At 38.9% G+C, this 20,772-nt stretch overlaps 1 protein-coding gene across 8 annotated transcripts in view; it reads left to right on the forward strand.

Annotated features, from left to right (window-relative positions):
* The window catches only part of PDE7B (phosphodiesterase 7B), a 584,077-nt gene that overhangs the window by 523,342 nt on the left and 39,963 nt on the right, over nucleotides 1-20,772 (forward strand). For all 8 annotated transcript variants that reach the window (XM_047860044.1, XM_047860045.1, XM_047860043.1 and 5 more), the window contains one exon: nucleotides 19,515-19,666. In XM_047860044.1, coding sequence (XP_047716000.1) covers nucleotides 19,515-19,666 — 152 coding nt within the window. The remainder of the gene's footprint in view (nucleotides 1-19,514; nucleotides 19,667-20,772) is intronic.

The following is a 20,772-nucleotide window of genomic DNA, read 5'->3' on the forward strand; positions in this document are numbered from 1 at the left end:
GGCTCGAACTCACGAACCATGAGATCATGACCTGAGCCTAAATCAAGAGTCGGTCACTTAACTGACTGAGACATCCAGGTCCCCCAATTCTCATCTTATATTAGTGAAATATAAGCTCACAAAAAAAGAAACTCTATTTTGTTCACTGCTAATTCTAATGCTTAGAACAATGCTTTGCACATAGTAAGGGCTTGACAAATATTTGTTGAGTGAATAAACAAATTATGTAAGGTGTTTATTCAAAAAGACTTGTTGCTTTGGATGGCATATTCTCTTCTTACTAAATTTAAATTGTATGTAATATGCTTATAGCAGTAGCTGGAGAGTTTGCCCTGTTACAAGAAGTTTTTCAAATGAGTTTGCTTAAGAGTATCTTCATAAAGATTATCATGTGGTATTATGTGGTAATTGCCTTTAAATCATGTTTTCCAAGCCAATAATCTTCATTACTGTGTATCCTTTATAGCGCCGGTTCCCAAAGTGCACTGTGCATACCATAGGGTGCACTTGGTGACCTTTTTGTCACAGAGCACGGCCTTCTTTCTTTTACTTTAATAATTACACGTTTATTTTCATGTATAATAGGAAAAGTATAATGCACATCCAATCTGGTTTTTTATTGGTACCAAATTTATAAAAGACATTTTTAGTAAAAATGAATTTATTTGATTTAAAGAAAGATATTAAGTAAATACTGGTATAGGTGGGTATGGTAAAAGTCATGATGGCATGTAGATGACTAAGTTCAGAAAAGCCTGATCTTGGTTCTTGCTTGGAGTATTAAAGCACAGATAGCAAATTCTGTGTTCTTGTACTATCTCCCTATGCTACTGACAGGAATCTGTTACTTTACCACCTTGATCAGCTAAGTTTTTATCTAGCTTTTAACCCTCTCAAATCCAATGTCTCCTTTTTGTAGCAAATATTTTATATTTGCTTTTACTATCCTGAAAGACTATCCATAGCCTACATATTCACTAAATTCAAAAAAAAAAAAAAGTCAACCTAAGGTCCTACCTGTATTATAAAGCGGAAATACAAGAAAAGCAATCTGTGACTTCAACTGTTCATCTTCTTTTATTATTTTTTTAAATTAAAGTTAGCTAGCATACAATGTAATATTGGTTTCAGGAGTCGAACGCAGTGATTCATCACTTACATATAACACCCAGCGCTCATCCCAGCAAGTGACTTCCTTAATTCCCATGACCCATTTAGCCCTTCCCCCTTCCTACCTCTCCCCTCCAACAACCCTCAGTTTGTTCTCTAGAGTTTAGAGTCTCTTTTATGGTTTGCCTCCCTCTCTTTTTTTTTCCTTTCCCCTTATATTCATCTGTTTTGTCTCTTAAATTCCACGTATGAGTGAAATCATATAGTGTTTGTCTTTCTCTGACTTACTTTGCTTACCATGATACTCTCTAGCTCCATTCCCATCATTGCAAATAGCAAGATTTCGTTATTTTTTATGGCTGAGTGATCATATATATATATGTATATGTATATGTATGTATATATACATATATATATATGGCACATCTTCTTTATACATTCTGCATACTTTGATCATTGCACATACATTACATGATTTCAATGTGTAAATGCCAGGGCATACTCAGCCCAGCCAGCAAAAGGATGCAGTCACATACTGCACCTCCATGCTGAGTCACGGTGAGTGTGACAGCTGCGAGTGCAGATTGACACAGGGGTGTCACAGTGGTAAGGCAATCCGGTATCATAAGCAGTCTTACCTCTGGTGGTTTCCTAAGACCAAGAACCACTCTTGGGAAATCCTGTCCATGACCCCTCCGGCCAAAATGACATCCCTCCCTTAATTCGCACAGTGCTTGCATTCCTGAAAAGGGACAATATAAACTGTGCACTTGTACGTGAAGTGGGGGAACAGGTCAGGTTCCAGGTTCTGATCATGATATAGAGGCTTTCCGCCCACACGAACACCCACACAGCCACTTAGAAGTTGAATGAGATACAGGACAACTGATGTGTGGAACTGTCTCCACACTTCGAGACATCTAGCGTCCCTGGCTCCCTTCCACTGTCCATGAGGGCCCTTTCCATCATTGTGACAATCAAAACTGCCACCCCCATCATTGCCCAAATGCCTCCCACACTGATCTCTTAAATCCAACAACACTCTTGGGGTTGTTTCTTAAGCTCCTCGTCACTAACTAACGTGTACTTAGTAATCTACTTTGGGCTTTTTATTTATCAGGGACAGCTTTTGGTTCTAAAGTATCTTAAAAGATTAGCTTTATGGCTTCAACAGCTATTATGATAATATCTATTTTATTATTATTACTGAAGTTTTATTGTTTATAGCTTGTTAACTGTAAAATTTCTCTTTGGCTTAAAGCTGGTAAGGAATAAGTTTTGTTTTTGTTTTTTGTTTGTTTTTTTTTAGTTGGAAACATATTTATTACATTCTTGTTAAACAGTTCACTACATGCCTTACAGAATGGGTACCACAGCCAGAGAATAAGTTCTCTTAAAGCAAATTTCGGAAGCTTTGGTTGCTTTTAAGGAAAAATATTTCAGAGTTGAGGCTTCTGAAAGAATCTGAAATTCAATATAACTAGAAATCTGGTTACTGAAAATCAGATACTTCTTGAATTATCTAAGCCTCCCAGGGCTGCAAATGTTGACAGCATGGCTTTCCAGGCAGATTCTTGGCATAATTTTGAGTGGGTTTTGACCAAGTCATGCTAAGAAATTTGCAACTGCAGCATTCACTGGAGTGTACAAGAAAGAGGAAAAAAAAATAATGAAAACTTTCCAGGGTGAAAGACCTTAAACTTACTGAACTTCTGAACTTTACGCCCTGTTGTGATGTTTCTGACACTTTGAAGAATAGTTCTGGAGAGTCTCCAAACAGCACTCTCCTCACTCCATTCTTAAACAGTGTGAAATCTGTCAACCCAAACAGGTCATCAAGAGGGCAGACTAGGACTTGTCATTACTGAGAGGGATGTTCTCTAGGACACTGAAGAAGCTAGGCAGATTTTGCTTTTTACCAAGAGGTAAGGCCTGGCATTTTGAGAAAAAGACTGATTCCCATTCATTCAGAAAGCCGGCTTTAGCATGTACATCTGAATCAAATCTGCCCTATCCGAGTTACCAAAGTAATGACTTGATATCCGTCCCCTGAATTCCTACCAGAAAGCTGACTGTTGGAAATAACTGAGCTTTATTTGCAAAGATGGAAAGTTTAAACACTTGCCTCAGCTCAAGATAGAACCTGATTTTTTTTTTAATTAATTCTACTGCATGTGACAAAGAAACAATATCAGTTAATGAGAGGCGTGGGAACTCTTTTGATGCCTGTTCTACTTTTTAAGTTTTTTTCTACCAAGTTCCTTAACCTTTTGTTACTCTGTTTCTCTACTTATAAACCCGGAACAATGATAGGTATTATTAGCTCAAGCTATTTCGTTCAGAGAACTGGGACCTCTGGGCAAAATTACCAAGTCAATGAAGTTTTTCTTTGACTTTTACACCTTCTTTTACTCATTCCGTTGTGCTAAGTGCTGGGGATTAAAAAGTACATAAGACATAGCCCCTGTCCTCAAGGAACTAACAGTTTAGTGGGTACGAAATAACTATGACAATTCTGAGATGCATGAATAACTGTTTTGCTGAATATAAATTGGGGGTGGGGTAGTTATGGGAACCCAGCACAAAACATCAGCAACTACTGGGAAACACAGGGAACAGACTTTCCTCCCAACTACCTTCTTTCTCCTCTCTCGGCCTCTCCACCCCCCCCCCCTTCCAGCTGTTTCCAGAGCAGAGCCTCCCCCATGACTTTCCTTATGATATAGAGCCCCAAGCTTTAGACTGACTTCTGCCTTCTTCCATCAGAATCTATCTGATATTACCTACCTACCTGCAAACTAATTCAAGCTAACTTATTCATTGATGGGTTAACTCTTTCCAGATGATATTTGCCTTCTGACTGGGGCTGTCCTTACATATTCCACCCGTCTTTTTGAGCATGCACAGTCTAGGTAAATTCCAATTCTTTTCCCCAAGACTGGTGAGTGGAAGAACCAAGACTTGAACCTGGTGATCTCACTGAAAGCCAAGGAATTTTTCCTTGGAATTACACTTTTTTATTCCATCCACTTATAGTGTGCTGGCTCTACCTAGCTAGACAACCCTACTGGCTGGGCCTTCAGGTGGAGCAGTAGGACGGTGCTAAATATGGTGTACCTAAGTGAAGATGCAAGAGAACCCAGGGAAAATGGCATCTCTACCAGGAATCATTGCTACTCCTGGAGGTCCAGAAACTATGAGGGCACTGCTTAGTTATCCAGCCACACTACCTGCCTACTGGAAGGGCAGCTGGAGGTCCCAAGAGAGTGCAGATATCCACCCCACCCCACCCTACCCCCAAACCCAGGATCACTGTTTTCAGCTATTGCTGCCATGGAGGAACAGTAGTAATCTCCCCTCTGGACAAGGAAATCTCTAGGAGAAGAAGGTGTGTCCGCCTCATGTTTCACCACCAGCCCTGCCCAGTGTCTGGACCAAAGTAAACATTTAGTTAATATTTGAAGAAGGAAAGGAAGGAAGTAGGGAAGAATGAGAGGAAAAGAGAAGACAAAGGAAGAGAAGGGAAGGGAGGGAAGGAGAGGAGAGGGGAGAGGAAAGGCTGCACTATCAAGACATGATTTCTGGAGGAGGGAGAGCTTTTGGAGAGTCTGGATGGACTCATGGGTTTGGATTGCAGAAGAGCATATGGAAGAGTGTTTCTATATGAAGATGAACAATGTTGGTTGGAGTCTGTAAGTAAAGATGAAATTTATATACAGTGAAATGCACAAGTATTAGGAGAAATGTATGTACTTGTGTAACCACCGCCATTATAAAGATAAAGCCAATTTCCATCCTCTCAGAAAGTTTCCTCTTACCCATTCCAGTCTTCCCCTGTTCCCACAGCACTCAGTTTTCTGAGTTTTCTGGTTACCATTCTGTAGATTAGTTCTGATTCTAAAAATTAATACAAATGGGATCATATAGTATGTGTTCTTTTGAATCTAGTTACTTCATAATGTTTTTGAGATGTATCCACATTGCTTGTCAGTAATTCATTCTTTTTTACCATTGACTAGTATTCCATTGTGAGAATTTACCCTGATTTGTTTACCTGTTTTCTGGCTGATGTGCATTTAGATCATTTGGAAGGGAAGGGAAGGGAAGGGAAGGGAAGGGAAGGGAAGGGAAGGGTGAACTATTGAAACAATGGAGGATAGTTCTTCTCTTTGGTCATTCCACAAGTCTTATAGCTGCCAAATCTCTACCAACTCTTCCTCCATACTGCCTCCTTCAGACACAGCAATTATACTCTTCACTCTGAACAATCCAGTGCTAATGATCTCAGGCAAAAGAAACCTCAGTACAAACACTTCATACTCCTCTTGGTGTATTTCTATGCCACACTGCCCTTGCTCCCTGCCTTTTCATCCCCACAACTCCTACTTGAGTATGACTGTCTACAACTTTAGTAGGTTTTGCGTGTATTAATTTTTTTTTGCCAAAACAGGGTTTTTATATGCTTGTTTTTAGAGTTTAGAGCTCTATTGTCTCTGTAGCCCTAAAAATAGGAACATATTTTAGACCAACCACTCTACACCTGCAGTTAGGCTTCACCTCATCTGGAAGGGCATGCAGAACCCTGTCCATTACCAGAAAGAATACAACCTCACTCAAGCACATGTGGGATTCAGAGGGCAGTGCAAAAACTTCCTTGCATTTTGTCTCAGATTGGCTTTCACTGGTATATAGAGACCACTTCCAATGGGTGCTTGTATGCCTCTTCTCTTTCTTATCTCTCTCTTCGTTCCTCTTCTCCCGCCCTGTCCTCCAAGCCTCTCCACCGTGCCACATCCCCTACATACATACCAGGAGCCACCTTGCCTCTACCCCTTGGGGGTTATTTGACTCCAAAAAGGGCCAGGGGCAAGTAAATCGTCATGTTTTTGAGAGTGGAACCCACTGGATTTTCTTCCTCTGGATCATATTTTCCGCTTTGTATGATAATTTCTAGGCATTTTCATACATAAAATATCCCTTGCCCATCACAGCTGAAATAGAAATGAAAGTAGCGAAGTCAATCAAGCGTCTATACTACCACCTTCCTTTTTGAGGTCAGAAACACTGTCTTAAAAATGTTGTATATTCAACTACCTAGCACAAAGAAGATGCTCAATAAATATTTGTAGGTGGAGCCTAATCAGTGTTTACCACACTGCTTAAGCACTGAGACCCAGCAGGACAAGTTGCCAATTCATGATTAAAGGGCTTCTATTTAATTCCTTGTCAGCTACCAAAGAGTAATGTATGTTTATTAAATATCTGTTCCTGAGTTGAATATTATTTCACATTGTAAATGTAATTAGAAATAGTTGGGAAACACATCAAGGACATATATATTTCCTGGAGGGAAGGAAGGGGGGAGAAAAGAAAGTGCCCATGAGCCACGTTGAACAAGTAAGATCAGGCTCTCAGAACACATCTCAGTCAGCAGATGCCCTTCAGGTAAAACTTTAGGTGACTTTTTTTTTTAAATTTTTTTTTTCAACATTTTTTATTTATTTTGGGGACAGAGAGAGACAGAGCATGAATGGGGGAGGGGCAGAGAGAGAGGGAGACACAGAATCGGAAACAGGCTCCAGGCTCCGAGCCTTCAGCCCAGAGCCTGACGCGGGGCTCGAACTCACCGACCGCGAGATCATGACCTGGCTGAAGTCGGACGCTTAACCGACTGCGCCACCCAGGCGCCCCAAACTTTAGGTGACTTTAAGGCTTTGCTCCAAAATGGTTAAACTAGAGGCCTGTGTGCATCCTGTCACAATTTTATTTTCAGCAGCTTGTTTGCCCAAGTACCTCCCACTCTTTCCCTTCCCCAGAAACTGCAGCTCTCTTCTGCGTCCACAACAAAAATGTTTGTCTTTTCCAAAGCTTGAGGCACTAACCCAGGCCTGCAAATTTCTTTGTGTAATAACATAATAATCAAATCACGTTAAGTCAGTGTCAGTAATACATGTGTTTTCAATTTTAAAGCTCACTAGTGATTTATTATTCACCTCCTAATATTCCATTTGTATGTTTACTGCTAGAAACAAGAAAGTTACATACAAAGAATCGCTTCCAAATTTTGCTATGAAGCTATTTCTCTGGTTGTCCTGTAGTTGTTTTATAAGTTGCCTTTCTATATTTCTCACTGTGACATTCCTATTCAAAGATATCGATTTTAATCTTCAACTTTTAAATCTTTATTGGTTTTAAAACCCTTGTATTTGTGAATTATATTGACATTTCCTTTTATTATTTTTGTTTTACTATACTTTTTTTATTTTTTAAACATTTATTTATTATTGAGAGACAGAGGGAGACAGAGCATGAGCAGGGGAGAAGCAGAGAGAGAGGGAGACACAGAATCCAAAGCAGGCTTCAGGCTCCGAGCTGTCAGCACAGAGCCTGACGCGGGGCTCAAACTCACAAACTGTGAGATCATGACCTGAGCCAAAGTCAGACGCTCAATAGACTGAGCCACCCAGGTGCCCCTTACTATACTTTTTTAAAAGAGAGGAATCTGGGTATTGATGTATGACCATACCCCAGGGAAATAGGGTCCTATGCTGGACCTCACATGTCTCCTACTTTTTGTCCTTTCCTGTAAAGAATAAAATATAAGGAACTCTATAGCATCATCTTCAAGGTCAGATATAGCTGGGTCCCAATCCCTGCTCTGCTACTTATCAGTTGTGTGACTTTGGATAAATTACTAAACCTTGCCAGATACATGGCTTCATCTATAAAATATACCCATTACCATCAACTTCACAATACCCACTTTTATGAAAATTAATAGGAAGACAAATGTATATGACTTAATATGTACTCAGTATTTCCTACTTCCATCGTTCCTAGCCCCAAGCCCTCTTGTTCTTGCTATGGATAGAACACATGGAATAAGAGGCCAGTTGCATTTGTTCTAGATTAAGTACATCCATTATATCTTTGGGAATAGTTTGGGTATCCATGCATTAGTAGTCATCTAAATCGACTCTTTCTTCTCTCCGATCTAGCTCCATGTGATAATATATAGCTTCCCATGGCCTGTTAATGGTATAAGTCTTAATGGAAGCTTGTTTCTTAAGAGAGCCCTACACCAAGAGTTGTAGATGTGAATGCACCTAAGGTGCCACACCTAAACCATAGAGAGCCATGGGCCATAAGAGACAAATCTCAATGCACAGATAAATATCTCAAGTTCCCTACTGCTCTAGGGTGGGTATTTACATTTATAGAGTTATACTCCAACCACTTCTAATACCCACTTGATTCAATCCATTAAATCAAAGTTTTCACTCAGGTAAAATATCTTTCAAGTAGCCTTTGTAGCCTATAAAAGAAAAGGAATTCACTTAACATGCACTTAGTTTCCAAAGAATAAACTATAAAGGATCATTTTCTGGACATTTTTCAAGATACATGTTCTTACTCAGGCCTCTACCAATGGATAAACTCAGCACTAACCTACCATCATTCTCAAGATGTGCTTATAATCATCACAGAAAATCCAACAAATTGAGAAAAGAGCTAGACGGTCAAGTTCTTCTGCACAGAAGATCACCCTTGTTATCTGTTGTTAGATGAATTAATCTTTCCTCTTCTGGATAATTCATTCAATCCTACAATCCCATAGTAGCACCTATTTGGAAGCAAGGTAATGGGCTACAGTAATGACGGGAAAAATAAAAATCTTGCACCTCAATCAACAATCACTTCATCCTTTCATTTCTTCATTCAATAAGCACCTTTTTAGCCAGTCCACACACTATTTAAGACGTGGCCATATCCTGACGGGGCTTACAATAGCGAGCACAGCACCTGCTGCCTCGTCAGAGAGCTAAGAACGCCTGTTACTACCATATCAACTGCAATGCATTAGGAGGACTCCCAGAAGGACCTGAAAGTCTCTGACTGGGAAGTGAGGAGGAAATATATTTGAGGTGGGCTGTTGTAGTGTGCATGGCATTTCAACAGGTAAAGATAAAACTCAATGGAAAAGGAATGTGGGAATCAGTACAGAAGCAGAAAACCATAGGGGACCTGGTAGGAGGTGGGAAACAGCAAGAACAGAGACCTATTTATCTGCAAGGGGTCTGGCAGGAGACAAAAATGGAAAAATAAGTTGGCATCACGTTTGGAGAGCCGTGAATACCAGAATAAATAATATGAACTTACCTAAGTAGACATTGGGGAGCCACTGAAGAATTTGGAGCAGAGGGCTGACACAGTCGGGATTGTGCTTGAGGAATAAATCTGTCAGTGGCAGGTGAGGTAGATTGGAGGGGACATCTGGGGGCGATCAGAAGGTTTGCCCAATATCCTGGGACAGGCGAGTGAAGAAGTAGCAGACCAAGTGAAAGCAGAGGAGCCAATGCACATTACGACACACATCTGGAATTTTCGTAGTGAAATGGAACAATTCAAATATCTATCTCCAGATAAAAGACCACATTTATTTTAAATATGTGCTGAGAATCAGGAAATTAATGCAGCAATTTTTAACCTCTGGAGACTTAGAATCAACTGCAGTTTGGTCACCTCAATTTGCTCACCACAAACCATTGCCCTCAAAACTCAGGATCTGCTAAACATTTCAAACTCTGAGAAGCCAAGGGTTCAATAAAACCGCATTGTGCCTGGAGTGTATTTCTTCTTTAGGATTGAGGAAATTTGATCTGCTCCTTACTAATTCATTCAAATTTCATTCAAACTGGGATTTTGAAAACCCTCTCTATTGCCCAAAGAATCTTGAGTTTATTTTAAAGGCCTTTTCCCCTCCTTTACAAAAAGGAAGTAATAGCTTTCCATTCATTCCTGAACCCAGGAAGTTAGAGATCCATAATCCTTAGGTTGGAATGGATTGTATGGTGGACAAAGCACCGGGCTGAAAACAGCACATTTTGCCAAAAACCAGTGTGTTGTGTGGCTGAGGACAAGCATATGACCTTCATGAATACTTTCTGAGCTTACTTCCTGGTGCCGATGCAGCAGGTGTGGGGACAGGGAACAGGAGAAGGGCGTCATTCTCTTCTATGACTCCTATCTGGTATGCTGGTACCCTCTTCACTGCCAAGAACATGAAAGAGAAATGGCAATTGAAAAAAATAAATATGTTAGGGGTGCCTGGGTGGCTCAGTTGGTTGAGCAACAGATTCTTGATTTGGGCTGAGGTCATGATCCCAGATCATGAGATCAAGCCCCACTTTGGGATCTTTGCTGACAGAGCAGAGCCTGCTGGGGATTCTTTCTCTCCCTCTCTCTCTGCCCCTCCCCCACTTGCACTCTTTCTCTCTCAAAATAAATAAATAAACATTTTTAGAAAAAAGAAAAGAAAAATAAACATGTTAAAAAGTAGAACTAGAGAGGGGCGCCTGGGTGGCTCAGTAGGTTGAGCGTCCAACTTCAGCTCAGGTCATGATCTCCCGGTTCGTGAGTTCGAGCCCCGCGTCAGGCTCTGGGCTGACAGCTTGGAGCCTGAAGCCTGCTTCTGATTCTGTGTCTCCCTCTCTCTCTGCCCCTCCCCCGCTCATGCTCTGTCTCTGTCTGTCTCAAGAAATAAATTTAAAAAAACATTTTAAAAAATTAAAAAAAAATAAAGTAGAGCTAGAGAAACACTTTACCCTGTCTTAAAGACTTTCCTCTTCCACCTCCTCCTCCCACTCTGTGGCAGTGTTGACACAAAGCTCTTCTTCTAGTGACAGCCATCAAGGAGTCGTGAGTATTTGTTGTACACAGAAGAGCTAATGACATGGGGCTTTAATACATCTCTATTCAAGAGTTGATTTTAGAGAACTTAAAATAGCTGCTTTTAACTCAAATTGATTTCCCAACTTCAAGTTGCATTTTCAAGTGATGGTGTACTTTGTTTGAGTTTATTTTCTTTCTCTTTCTTTCCTTTTCTTCCCCCACTGTTTTGTTATTGTTGTCGTTGATGTTATATGTATTTTTGTTTATTAGCTTTTTGGTATTACCACTGATTTTCCTCCTTTTCTATTAGGCTAAGGCTAGAAAGTGCCCTAGATGTTAAGGAATTTCATTTGTATTTTATCTCAATCCAACTGTTTAGGACTTCAAAGGTCATTTGTAATGACTATGTCTTAAAAATACATCCCTCCATGTGCACACAGTCTCCACATTTGATGCTACAGGTCAAATAATATCCTTGGTTGTCATCAGTCCTCCCCACCCTTTTCTAAGTGCTGAGAACATATATACAGGAAGAAATAAACAAATATGGCCACTTACGACCACTGGTGATTTTTGAAAGACTGGGATGGAGATCGTAACATATTTTACAAGGCTTTTTGGCAGTTAGTTCTTTCATGACTAAACGCAGACTTTAATATCTAGAGATGCTAAACTCTGAAGGGTGGAATTTGAGTACTGATGTCATTACAGCCAAGTCTGAAGTATGAAATTTGCTGAAAGCACATGAAAATGAATCGAAGTATTTAATATGTTGAGAGGAGCACCAGTCTTATTCAGAGGCTGATGTCTTTAGCACCTCATCAAGACTACAAGCCCACATTGTACCTTTTAGAAATCATCGATATTATTTTTTATATACAGCATCTTTAAAATGTTTTCACCTTTTAAAGTAGTTTACTTAAAATTGTATCTGCAGGGCAAGTGCATCTTAGAAAAAGTTGTTTTGCTCTTAAACCCTATGTTTTTCAAGAAAATTGCCATTCTGGACAACTCCTCTAGTTTCCAACTTTGCAGGGATCCTGAACCCTGAACTAGAAGAATTGGTAGCAAGAGATAAAGAGCTATGCTACAAATCTGCTTATTTGTGCTCCAAGGCATCTGAAATCGAGTGAATTAACTTTTTCTCATCTTTTTAAAACCTACATATTTAAAACTAGAATTTCAACCCGATTTCTCCAAGACTTACTATTCTTGAACTTGAAACTGGAGCACAGACACAGGGAAGTCACTTAATCTGCTCGTCATGTATTTAACACCTATAATTTGCAGGATATTGTGGAAATTCAAAGGAAACAAGCAGGAATGTGGCCTCCAAGACCAGTACAGCCTTATTAGAGCATCAGGTGTGTAAATAAAAGTGAATTTGCAATCATACAGGGCACAGTTGAGGGTTACAGTGGGAGCCGATCACAGAAACAGTGGTAGGGGAAGGACCTGGGCCCTGGAACTCCTTGAGGGTTTGAGAAAATGATTTCAAAACTAACCTATAAGTTCTAGCATCTTGCACTTTTTAAACTAGCTTATTATTTAAAAGAGGCATTTGATGATGATATTTCTGTAAACTGAGATAATTAGTTCAAATTAATCAACAAATTGTGCATAGAGTTTCTATTATGTGCAAGATTATGCACTAAATACAAGGGGTTACTGTTGTGTGCCAGTCTCCACCTATCAATAGCTAATGTTGTGGCTGGACCAACGCTTGTGGTTCTTATGGTTGCAAGATACCCTTGAGTAGTAACCATCAAGAAACTTTGAAAAAAATAAAGGTTTATTACTTACAGGACCTGGAAATTACACAGCACACGTGGGGTCACACAGCGAAGTCATGGGTAGAAAGAGAGAGTGTGTGAGCACGGGCTAGTGTTCTTTATTGGGGTCAGGGGTGGGGACCTAGGGTTTTGCAGACTCAACTCTTTATTGGTGAATTTAAAAGGTAAGAGTGGGGAATTTAAAGCACAGGAAGAGAAAAAATAAGTGGCCCACAGGGTTAGTTATCGAAATCAACCAAGATGTCTAAAACAAGGGAGCCTCAGTGGAAGAGAGGTGACCTGGCTCTTTGTTTAGTCCTGTGGCTGACAATGTGTTTATTTAGAAGAGCCTTCTTTGAAGTGGATGCCCCTTTGAAGCGAATGGCCCTGGGAGCAACGTTTAAGTCAGGCACTGGCATTACCAAAACAAAATTTTAAAAGCTGTCAGGACTTAACACTACAATTGCAAAGTTTGATGAGATGATTTATGCTCTTGGGGGCTAATAAGTTATTTATACTAATAACTCTATAGTGCAAGACATGTTAAAAATCCTATAAAAGAAGAATAACAAAGCCTATGAATAGCCACTAACCCAGCAAAGACTTTCACTATTATTATTATTATTATCATTATCATCGTATAATATAGGTATTATAATGAGCACAATAATTATCAGAGTAGGGCATTTATTAATAACACATTATTTAAAAGATTCAGGTGCATTAATGCTCTGAAAGTATTAAGTTTATGGGAGTTGGGTCTCCATGTTTGCTTGAGGCGAATTCTGCTCACTTAAATATAAAGGCATTCTTTGTTCTTATAGCACCTGCTTTATTTCTGCATCAGTTACTAACTATTCAGAATCAGGAAACAGTTGATACAGACCTTGCTTCTGTATAAGCAAGACTTATACGTTGACAGAAACAGTAAGTACGCTTATAGATTTTCTTATCCTAGATATTTATTCTGGGCTTAAGGTTTCTCCTTGTACCAAAATTTATCAGCCCCTATAAAGAGAATATGCCATGAAGAAGGTACTCAAAATGAAAATAATTTTTATTAACATTTTTTGTATTTAAGCCAACCCCAACTTGTGAAATTTAAAAACTACCATATCAGCAGTGCCAATGTAAACTTCATAACCCTAAATTAGTGTCTAAATTGTGCAGAGATGTGTTAATATGTACATATTTGTGAAATTTATAAATGAACAAGTGAGCAGAAAATGAATTTCACAGTCCAGGTCAATGCACACATAGATGAGGCAGTGAAACTATTCTGGAGCACCATTTTAACTGTTCCAAATGAAAATTCGGGGACCGATAGCCCATAAAACGACAAAATCCAAGCAAAAAGCACCATTACAATAACTGTGAATGCCTTTAAATAATGACTTTTTTAATTATATAAAGATATTAAATAAACAGCAAGTCGTTATTAGGCACATCGCTAAGACTCTCCAGATTTTCACGAGTTGAATTCAGCTGAACTATCTATAAAATGAAGCTTAATCATTTAAACTTCTACCCAGATATGCATATCACTATGCCCCTAATTACCAAAGTCAATACACTGGTTATTCACTGAGAGTTCTTTTGGAAATAAATGTATCCAATGTTATTCAATAATTGTATAATACATTTGAACATTTCAAAAAGCAGTGCCTGGGGCAAGCATACAGCATGGCAATCTATTCATGTGTTGTTTCTTATACGGATTTTTTTCTCCCAACCGCACCTTCAGCTTATATCCTAATTTGTCATTATCTCACAGAGCACAAAGTGCTCCCTAAATTACAGTTAACAAATAAGTTATTAATACTGTTTTAAATAAATTTATCTTTCTTGCATTATTGAATGTTCTCCTTTTTAGAGAGCTAGCTTGAGGATTTTTTCATTTAGCTTCATGTATGTCTTCAAATAAACCCCATTGTTTTCATAAGTGGCTACCTGAAATCAATTCTGAAATATTTTCTTACCTGGTAAAGAATAACCCAGATAGAAGTGCTGAATGGCATGATCATGGCTTGATTGGTATTTTAGAAAAAAATGGCCACCAGTTAATACTGCAGCAGGGTGGATAGCTGCCTGCCAATCTCAGGAAGTTCGAAACTGCACAAATAAAGAATATACCTCATGATAACCAATTTGTTCCAAAACTTTGAAAATCCTCACTGTGAATAACATTGTATGCTACCTTTTTTTAACCTACAGGCTACCACAAAAAATTAACCATGAGACGGTTTTATTGTCTAGATTTATTTTAATATTGAGCATGTTTTACATTATCTGAGCGTGTGCACCAAAGATGTAAGACAGGGTAAGAACTCGGGCAGTGGGGTACTTACTTCCTACTCCAAATTAGAAAGGGTGCCAAATAGCTCAGTAATCAAGGTATATCCTATTTTAAAGCAATATTTTTTAAATAATGTTAAGGCCAAAAAATATCAAAAATTTAAATAAAGATCGAAAGAGACCTACATTCTGGCATGTTGGTGGACTACTATCTATTTGACTACAAGGTAAAAAAAAATAAGCAGGGAAGAAGGGAATCTTGCCATGTTCTTTGGCTTAAGGGCAAAATGGATCTAAGTTAATACTTGATAGCATCATTAGCTTAGCAGTATTTTTGTCAACATGGTAACTGCAATGAATACAAACCATTATTTCCTATCATCTGTATTTACTATATGTAACTTAAGTGTCATTATCTTACCTATGAATCTGTTTAAAGTATCACACCATTTAGAAAGCTGAATGGACGTTTACAAAGGAATACAGTTGATACTTGAAAAACATGAGTTTGAACTGTGTGAGTTCCCTAACACAAAGATTTTTCTCAGTAAATACAGTACAGTACTGTAAATGTATTATTGTCTCTTCCTTATGATTTTCTTAATAACATTTTCTCTAGTTTATTATAAGAATATAGTATAAAACACATGTAATGTACAAAATATGTGTTAATCAACTGTTTATGTTATCAGTAAGACTTCCAGTCAACTGCAGGCCATTAGCAGTTATGTTTTTGAGGTGTCCAAAGTTATATGCAGATTTTCAACTGCACAGTGAATGGGGCCTCTCCAGTTCCCACATTGTTCAAGAGTCAACTGTAATCCATAATTTGAATTTGCTATGTTTGTGGCATATTTCCATCATTCAGGCTTACCTTGTTTACTTCTGGTGCCATTATGTAAATGCTCTCAGCCACATAGGAGATTTTCTTTTAGTATCTTAGAAGGGGGGAATTTTCATAGAAGGCTAAAAACGGAATAGACCATTGTATGGCTTTTTCCTTTTAGATTTATACATAACAGGAATAACTCATTTCATTTACTTATTGACATACTTGCTTTCATTCTATATAATTCTACATAGAACCATCACATTTCTTTCCTCCGCCGTGTAGCAAAACTCCTTGGGCTGTCTACACTTGATAGCATTGCCTGAGATTTCTCTTCTCATTCTCTCTTCTTTATATATAAAATGCCTTCAAATTTACAGAAAATTTTCAAGGATAGGATAACATTCATATACCCTTTACCCAGATGCACCAATTATTATTTTGGCCTATTTGTCTTTGCTGTATATTTTTTCATAACCCTTTGAGAATCTGTTGTGCACATCATGCCCCTTTATCCCTAAATATTTCAGCATGTCTTTTCATAGAAAAAAGGCATTCTTTTGCATAACCACAGCTCAGTGATCAAATTCAAGAAATTTGTAGATAGACTATGACTATATCATATCCAAACTTCACAAATTATTCTAATAAAGTCATTTTTGGAAAACTTGCTCTGATCCAGGATCCCATTCAGTCATGCAAATGCACTTAGAGCACGATATCTGGTATCCGTTATCCTAAAACAATACCAGAGGCTATCTTTGACTTTCACAACATCAGCATTTGTTAAGAGCACAGGCTGATTATTTTTTAGAGTGTCTTTCGACTTAGGTTTTTCTGATGTTTCCTCTTTCGGGGGGTTGGCTGTGCATTTGAAGCAGGAACAGAGCATTGGCAATGTTGCGTTCTCAGTGCATCACACCAGGAGGCATGTAATGTCACCTTCTCCCATTATTGGTGGTGTGAACGTTGACTACTTAGGGAAGATAGCGCCTCCTCCACTAAAAGGCTACGCATATTTTCCTTTACAATTAGTAAATCCGTAAGGAGATACTTTGATACTATAAATTATCCTGCTGCTCTTTAAACTTTCACCGAATAATTTTAGTGTCCACTGATGATTTGGGCATGAAGCAATTATCACCATAAAAGTTGCAAAATGGCAATTTTCTGACTCTATTGGCTCACACTCTCTGCAAGGAGGAGCTTTCCCTTCTCATTTATTTACTTACTTAGTTGCTTACCAATCAGTATGAACTCATGGGTTCTTCTTTCAGTCAGTGGTTTATAACCAGCTCTTCCACTATTTATGTTGATGCTCAAAGTTTCCCCTATTTGTTCACAGGGACCCCCTTCAGGTCATCTCCTCTGTCATGTTTAAATGATCTCATCAGGGCGCCTGGGTGGCGCAGTCGGTTAAGCGTCCGACTTCAGCCAGGTCACCATCTCGCAGTCTGGGAGTTCGAGCCCCGCGTCAGGCTCTGGGCTGATGGCTCGGAGCCTGGAGCCTGTTTCCAATTCTGTGTCTCCCTCTCTCTCTGCCCCTCCCCCGTTCATGCTCTGTCTCTCTCTGTCCCAAAAATAAATAAACGTTGAAAAAAAAAATTAAAAAATAAAAAATAAATGATCTCATCATTTATCAACCTCTCCCTTATCTTCTGGCATTATAAGAAGTTACAGTCCTTCCTGTACTTTGCTGCCCCGGTCCTAGACGCGACCATTTCCTCAAGGTGGTCTGGCTCCTTTTAGTGAGAAATTGTCTTTTAAAACCAAAATCTGGAAGCTAGACGTGTGACTAGGGTGTTGTTGTTTCTAGGTTGGATAAAATGTGCTCTATTAAGTGCATAGTTCAGCTCATTTTGACAAATTTATACACCCGTGGTCAATTTTCAGTCTGCATTGTACTTGATCTATTAGCAGCATTTGATACTGAGGACATCTTCCTCCTTGCAATATTGTCTTCACTAGGCTTCTGAGAAATGATCGTTTGGGTTTTTTTTTCCCCCATACCCACTGGATAGTCCTTCTTAGTCCTTTTGATTTTTCTCTGTTCTTCTCTATATCCTTTCAAAGTTGAAATACTGCTGAACTCAGACTCTGATGCTTTTCTCATCTGTATGCATGCTCACTCCCTAGTTAATCTCATCTGACAACTCTCGGATTTGTATCTCTAACCCAGTCTTCTCCCCCAAGCTCTGGGTTTTATAGCTACTTATTTCTACCTGACATCTCCACCTGAATTTCCAGGAGACATCCAAATTCAGCACATGCAAAACTGAAATCCCCTGTACAACTGCTCTACCTGCAGCTCTCCCGTCTCAGGGGATGGCAGCTCCATTCTCCCAGTTATTCAGGGCAAAAATTGGAAGTACCCAAAATATACTCTGGCTCCCTCCCTCTACTTCTGGTTTCTTCACTGGTGTCCCCCCTGCCCATAATCTCTTGCCATCATCTCTTGCCTGGATCATTCCAATGGCCTCATAACAGCAGAGCCTTCTTCAGATCCTTTGTCTCCCTCTCTCTACCCCTCCCCAGCTTGCACTCTCCCCAAAATAAATATTTTTAAAAAAATAGAAATAATTTCAGCTAAACAGCATTTCCAGAAAACAGCAGGTTTTGCCTGGCCTGAATTAAGCCTTTGCATGCATAACGAAACCTAAGGAACAAACTGATTTTGGTAGGTGTCTACCATTGGGGAAGGCCACATTGCCCACTGTTTCTCTATCCATTGTGATTCTGAGTTTCCTAAAGGAGAAGGGGAGACGGGAGGAAGCATCAAAGAATCCAAAATTTCTTTATATATGAACTGTACGTTTTTCTACTAGAGTGTTCAATTTTTATTTTTTTTTTAAATCTTTTTTAACGTTTATTTATTTTTGAGACAGAGAGAGACACAGCATGAACAGGGGGAGGGTCAGAGAGAGGGAGCCACAGAATCTGAAACAGGCTCCAGGCTCTGAGCTGTCAGCACAGAGCCCGACGCGGGGCTCGAACTCACGGACCGCGAGATCATGACCTGAGCCGAAGTCTGCCGCTCAACCGACTGAGCCACCCAGGCGCCCCTAGAGTTTTCAATTGACTGCAGATTCAAATTGGGCAGAAGATGTCTCTTATGTGACCCTGGAGTGACTCATAGAATTTCAGCTGAGATAAGACATACCTTGACAGGCATTCAGATAATGTGCTTGGAGTATTTCTTCAGTCACCACAATGTCAATAGTCAAGTTTTGAAAGGCCCATGTCACATGAGTATTAAAATATCTCTCCTGACAGGATCAGGCTTTCATGGCCACCAGTAAAAGAGAATATACTCCATTACAAAGTAGACACCCTCTCTGCTTCTCGTCAGGGAAATCTAGGTCCCTTTTGAACGGAGAGTATTGATTCCTTTGCCACTGATGTTCTGGGACATTAGGAAACATTTTCCTCATGTATAAGCTAGTGTATTTAATTCAGAGAGTGTAGGATGAGAACCTGGTCTAAATTTTTGAGACTTGGCTTTACTATCACAGAAAAAGCATAACTACTCCTTTCAAATGCATGCAAAAGTATGTGGATTTCACTTACAAAGCATACCAGTGTCATTAATAAGAAAATGATGTTTTTAATTTATATATTTCATGTCTTCCAAAATTACATTCAGAAATGTCTTGATATTTTAATGAATATAATATATAAGAAAGGTCATTTTCGTTCTAGAAGAACTTCAGATGTAGAATTAATAGACTGTATTAATCTTTTCAATTTATCTCCTTTATAATACATTGTATTTTTACATAGTGGAGAAAATAGGGTTTATTAAATATATAACTTCTGTATTTGATTACTTTCCACAGATACAACACACTCAGGGGAAATTGGCACCAAGAAAAAGGTGAAAAGACTGTTAAGCTTTCAAAGATACTTCCATGCATCAAGGCTGCTTCGTGGAATTATACCACAAGCCCCTCTCCACCTGCTGGATGAAGACTACCTTGGACAAGCAAGGGTGAGTCAGTTACCTCTCTGTTCCCTCCCATCAGGCTAGTGGCCAAGAGCATGTGCCTCAGTTGATAGCACTGGGGTTAGAGTCCAACTTCTGCCACTGAGACGCTCTGTGATTCTGGCTAGTTAACACGTCTGTACTTTTCTTCAAATATGAAATGAAGTTAATAGAAACACCCACCCATAGGGCTGATGCAGAGATTAAATGAGGTAAAGCATGTTTACATGTTTTATATATTCATGCCTAGCACATGCTAGCTATTTTCATTTTTACAAATGGGCAAAACATTGTGCATAACAGTAAGTAAAATTTTGAACTGACGGATTACCACTGAGAGAATAACTAAATCTTTAAGCCCATTGAATTATCTCCTTGTAATAGCTACACTGAAATTAACCCAATAATTACCAACTCCTTTTTTTTTTAATGCTTATTTATTTGTTTTGAGAGAGAGAGGGAGAGAGAGTGAGGGAGGGGCACAGAGAGAGAGAAAGAGAGAGAAAAAGAGAGAAAGAGAATCCCAACTAGGCTTCACTCTGTCAGCATGGAGCCTGATGCGGGGCTTGATCTCCCAAACCATGAGACCATGACCTGAGTGGAAAAGTGGAAATCAAGAGTCTGGTGCTTAACCAACTGAGCCACCCAGGCGCCCCCAATAATTACCAACTCTTAATTCCATTTACATCTATCAATACAGTGCATTGTCCTTTGTATAATTTTTATTTCATTCAAATAATTTTCACTAATTTTACAATTATTTTTACCATTCATTGATCAAGGGTTGAAACTAACATGTGACTATCCAAAAAAAAAAAAAAAAAGGTTAACAAGTTATCTCTAGCCTAAACTGTCAAAGGAGTTTAAATTTCAAGATAAACTGTCATAGTTTAAACAAAGTCAGAAGTAGTGTCTTAGAGTTTATATGCTATGTAATATTATGCTATCTATATACTATTAAGAAATATATACTATTAATATATAGCATTAATGACTAAGCAGCAAGTAATATCAGAAGAACTAATTCCCAACATTAGATCTAAAAAAGGTGGGGGTGGAAATCACTCCTTCTAACAACTTAAGTCTTGAAATTGAGTGAATGTCTGGTTGGT

This window comes from Prionailurus viverrinus, chromosome B2 (assembly GCF_022837055.1).
Source record: "Prionailurus viverrinus isolate Anna chromosome B2, UM_Priviv_1.0, whole genome shotgun sequence".
NCBI lineage: Eukaryota > Metazoa > Chordata > Mammalia > Carnivora > Felidae > Prionailurus > Prionailurus viverrinus.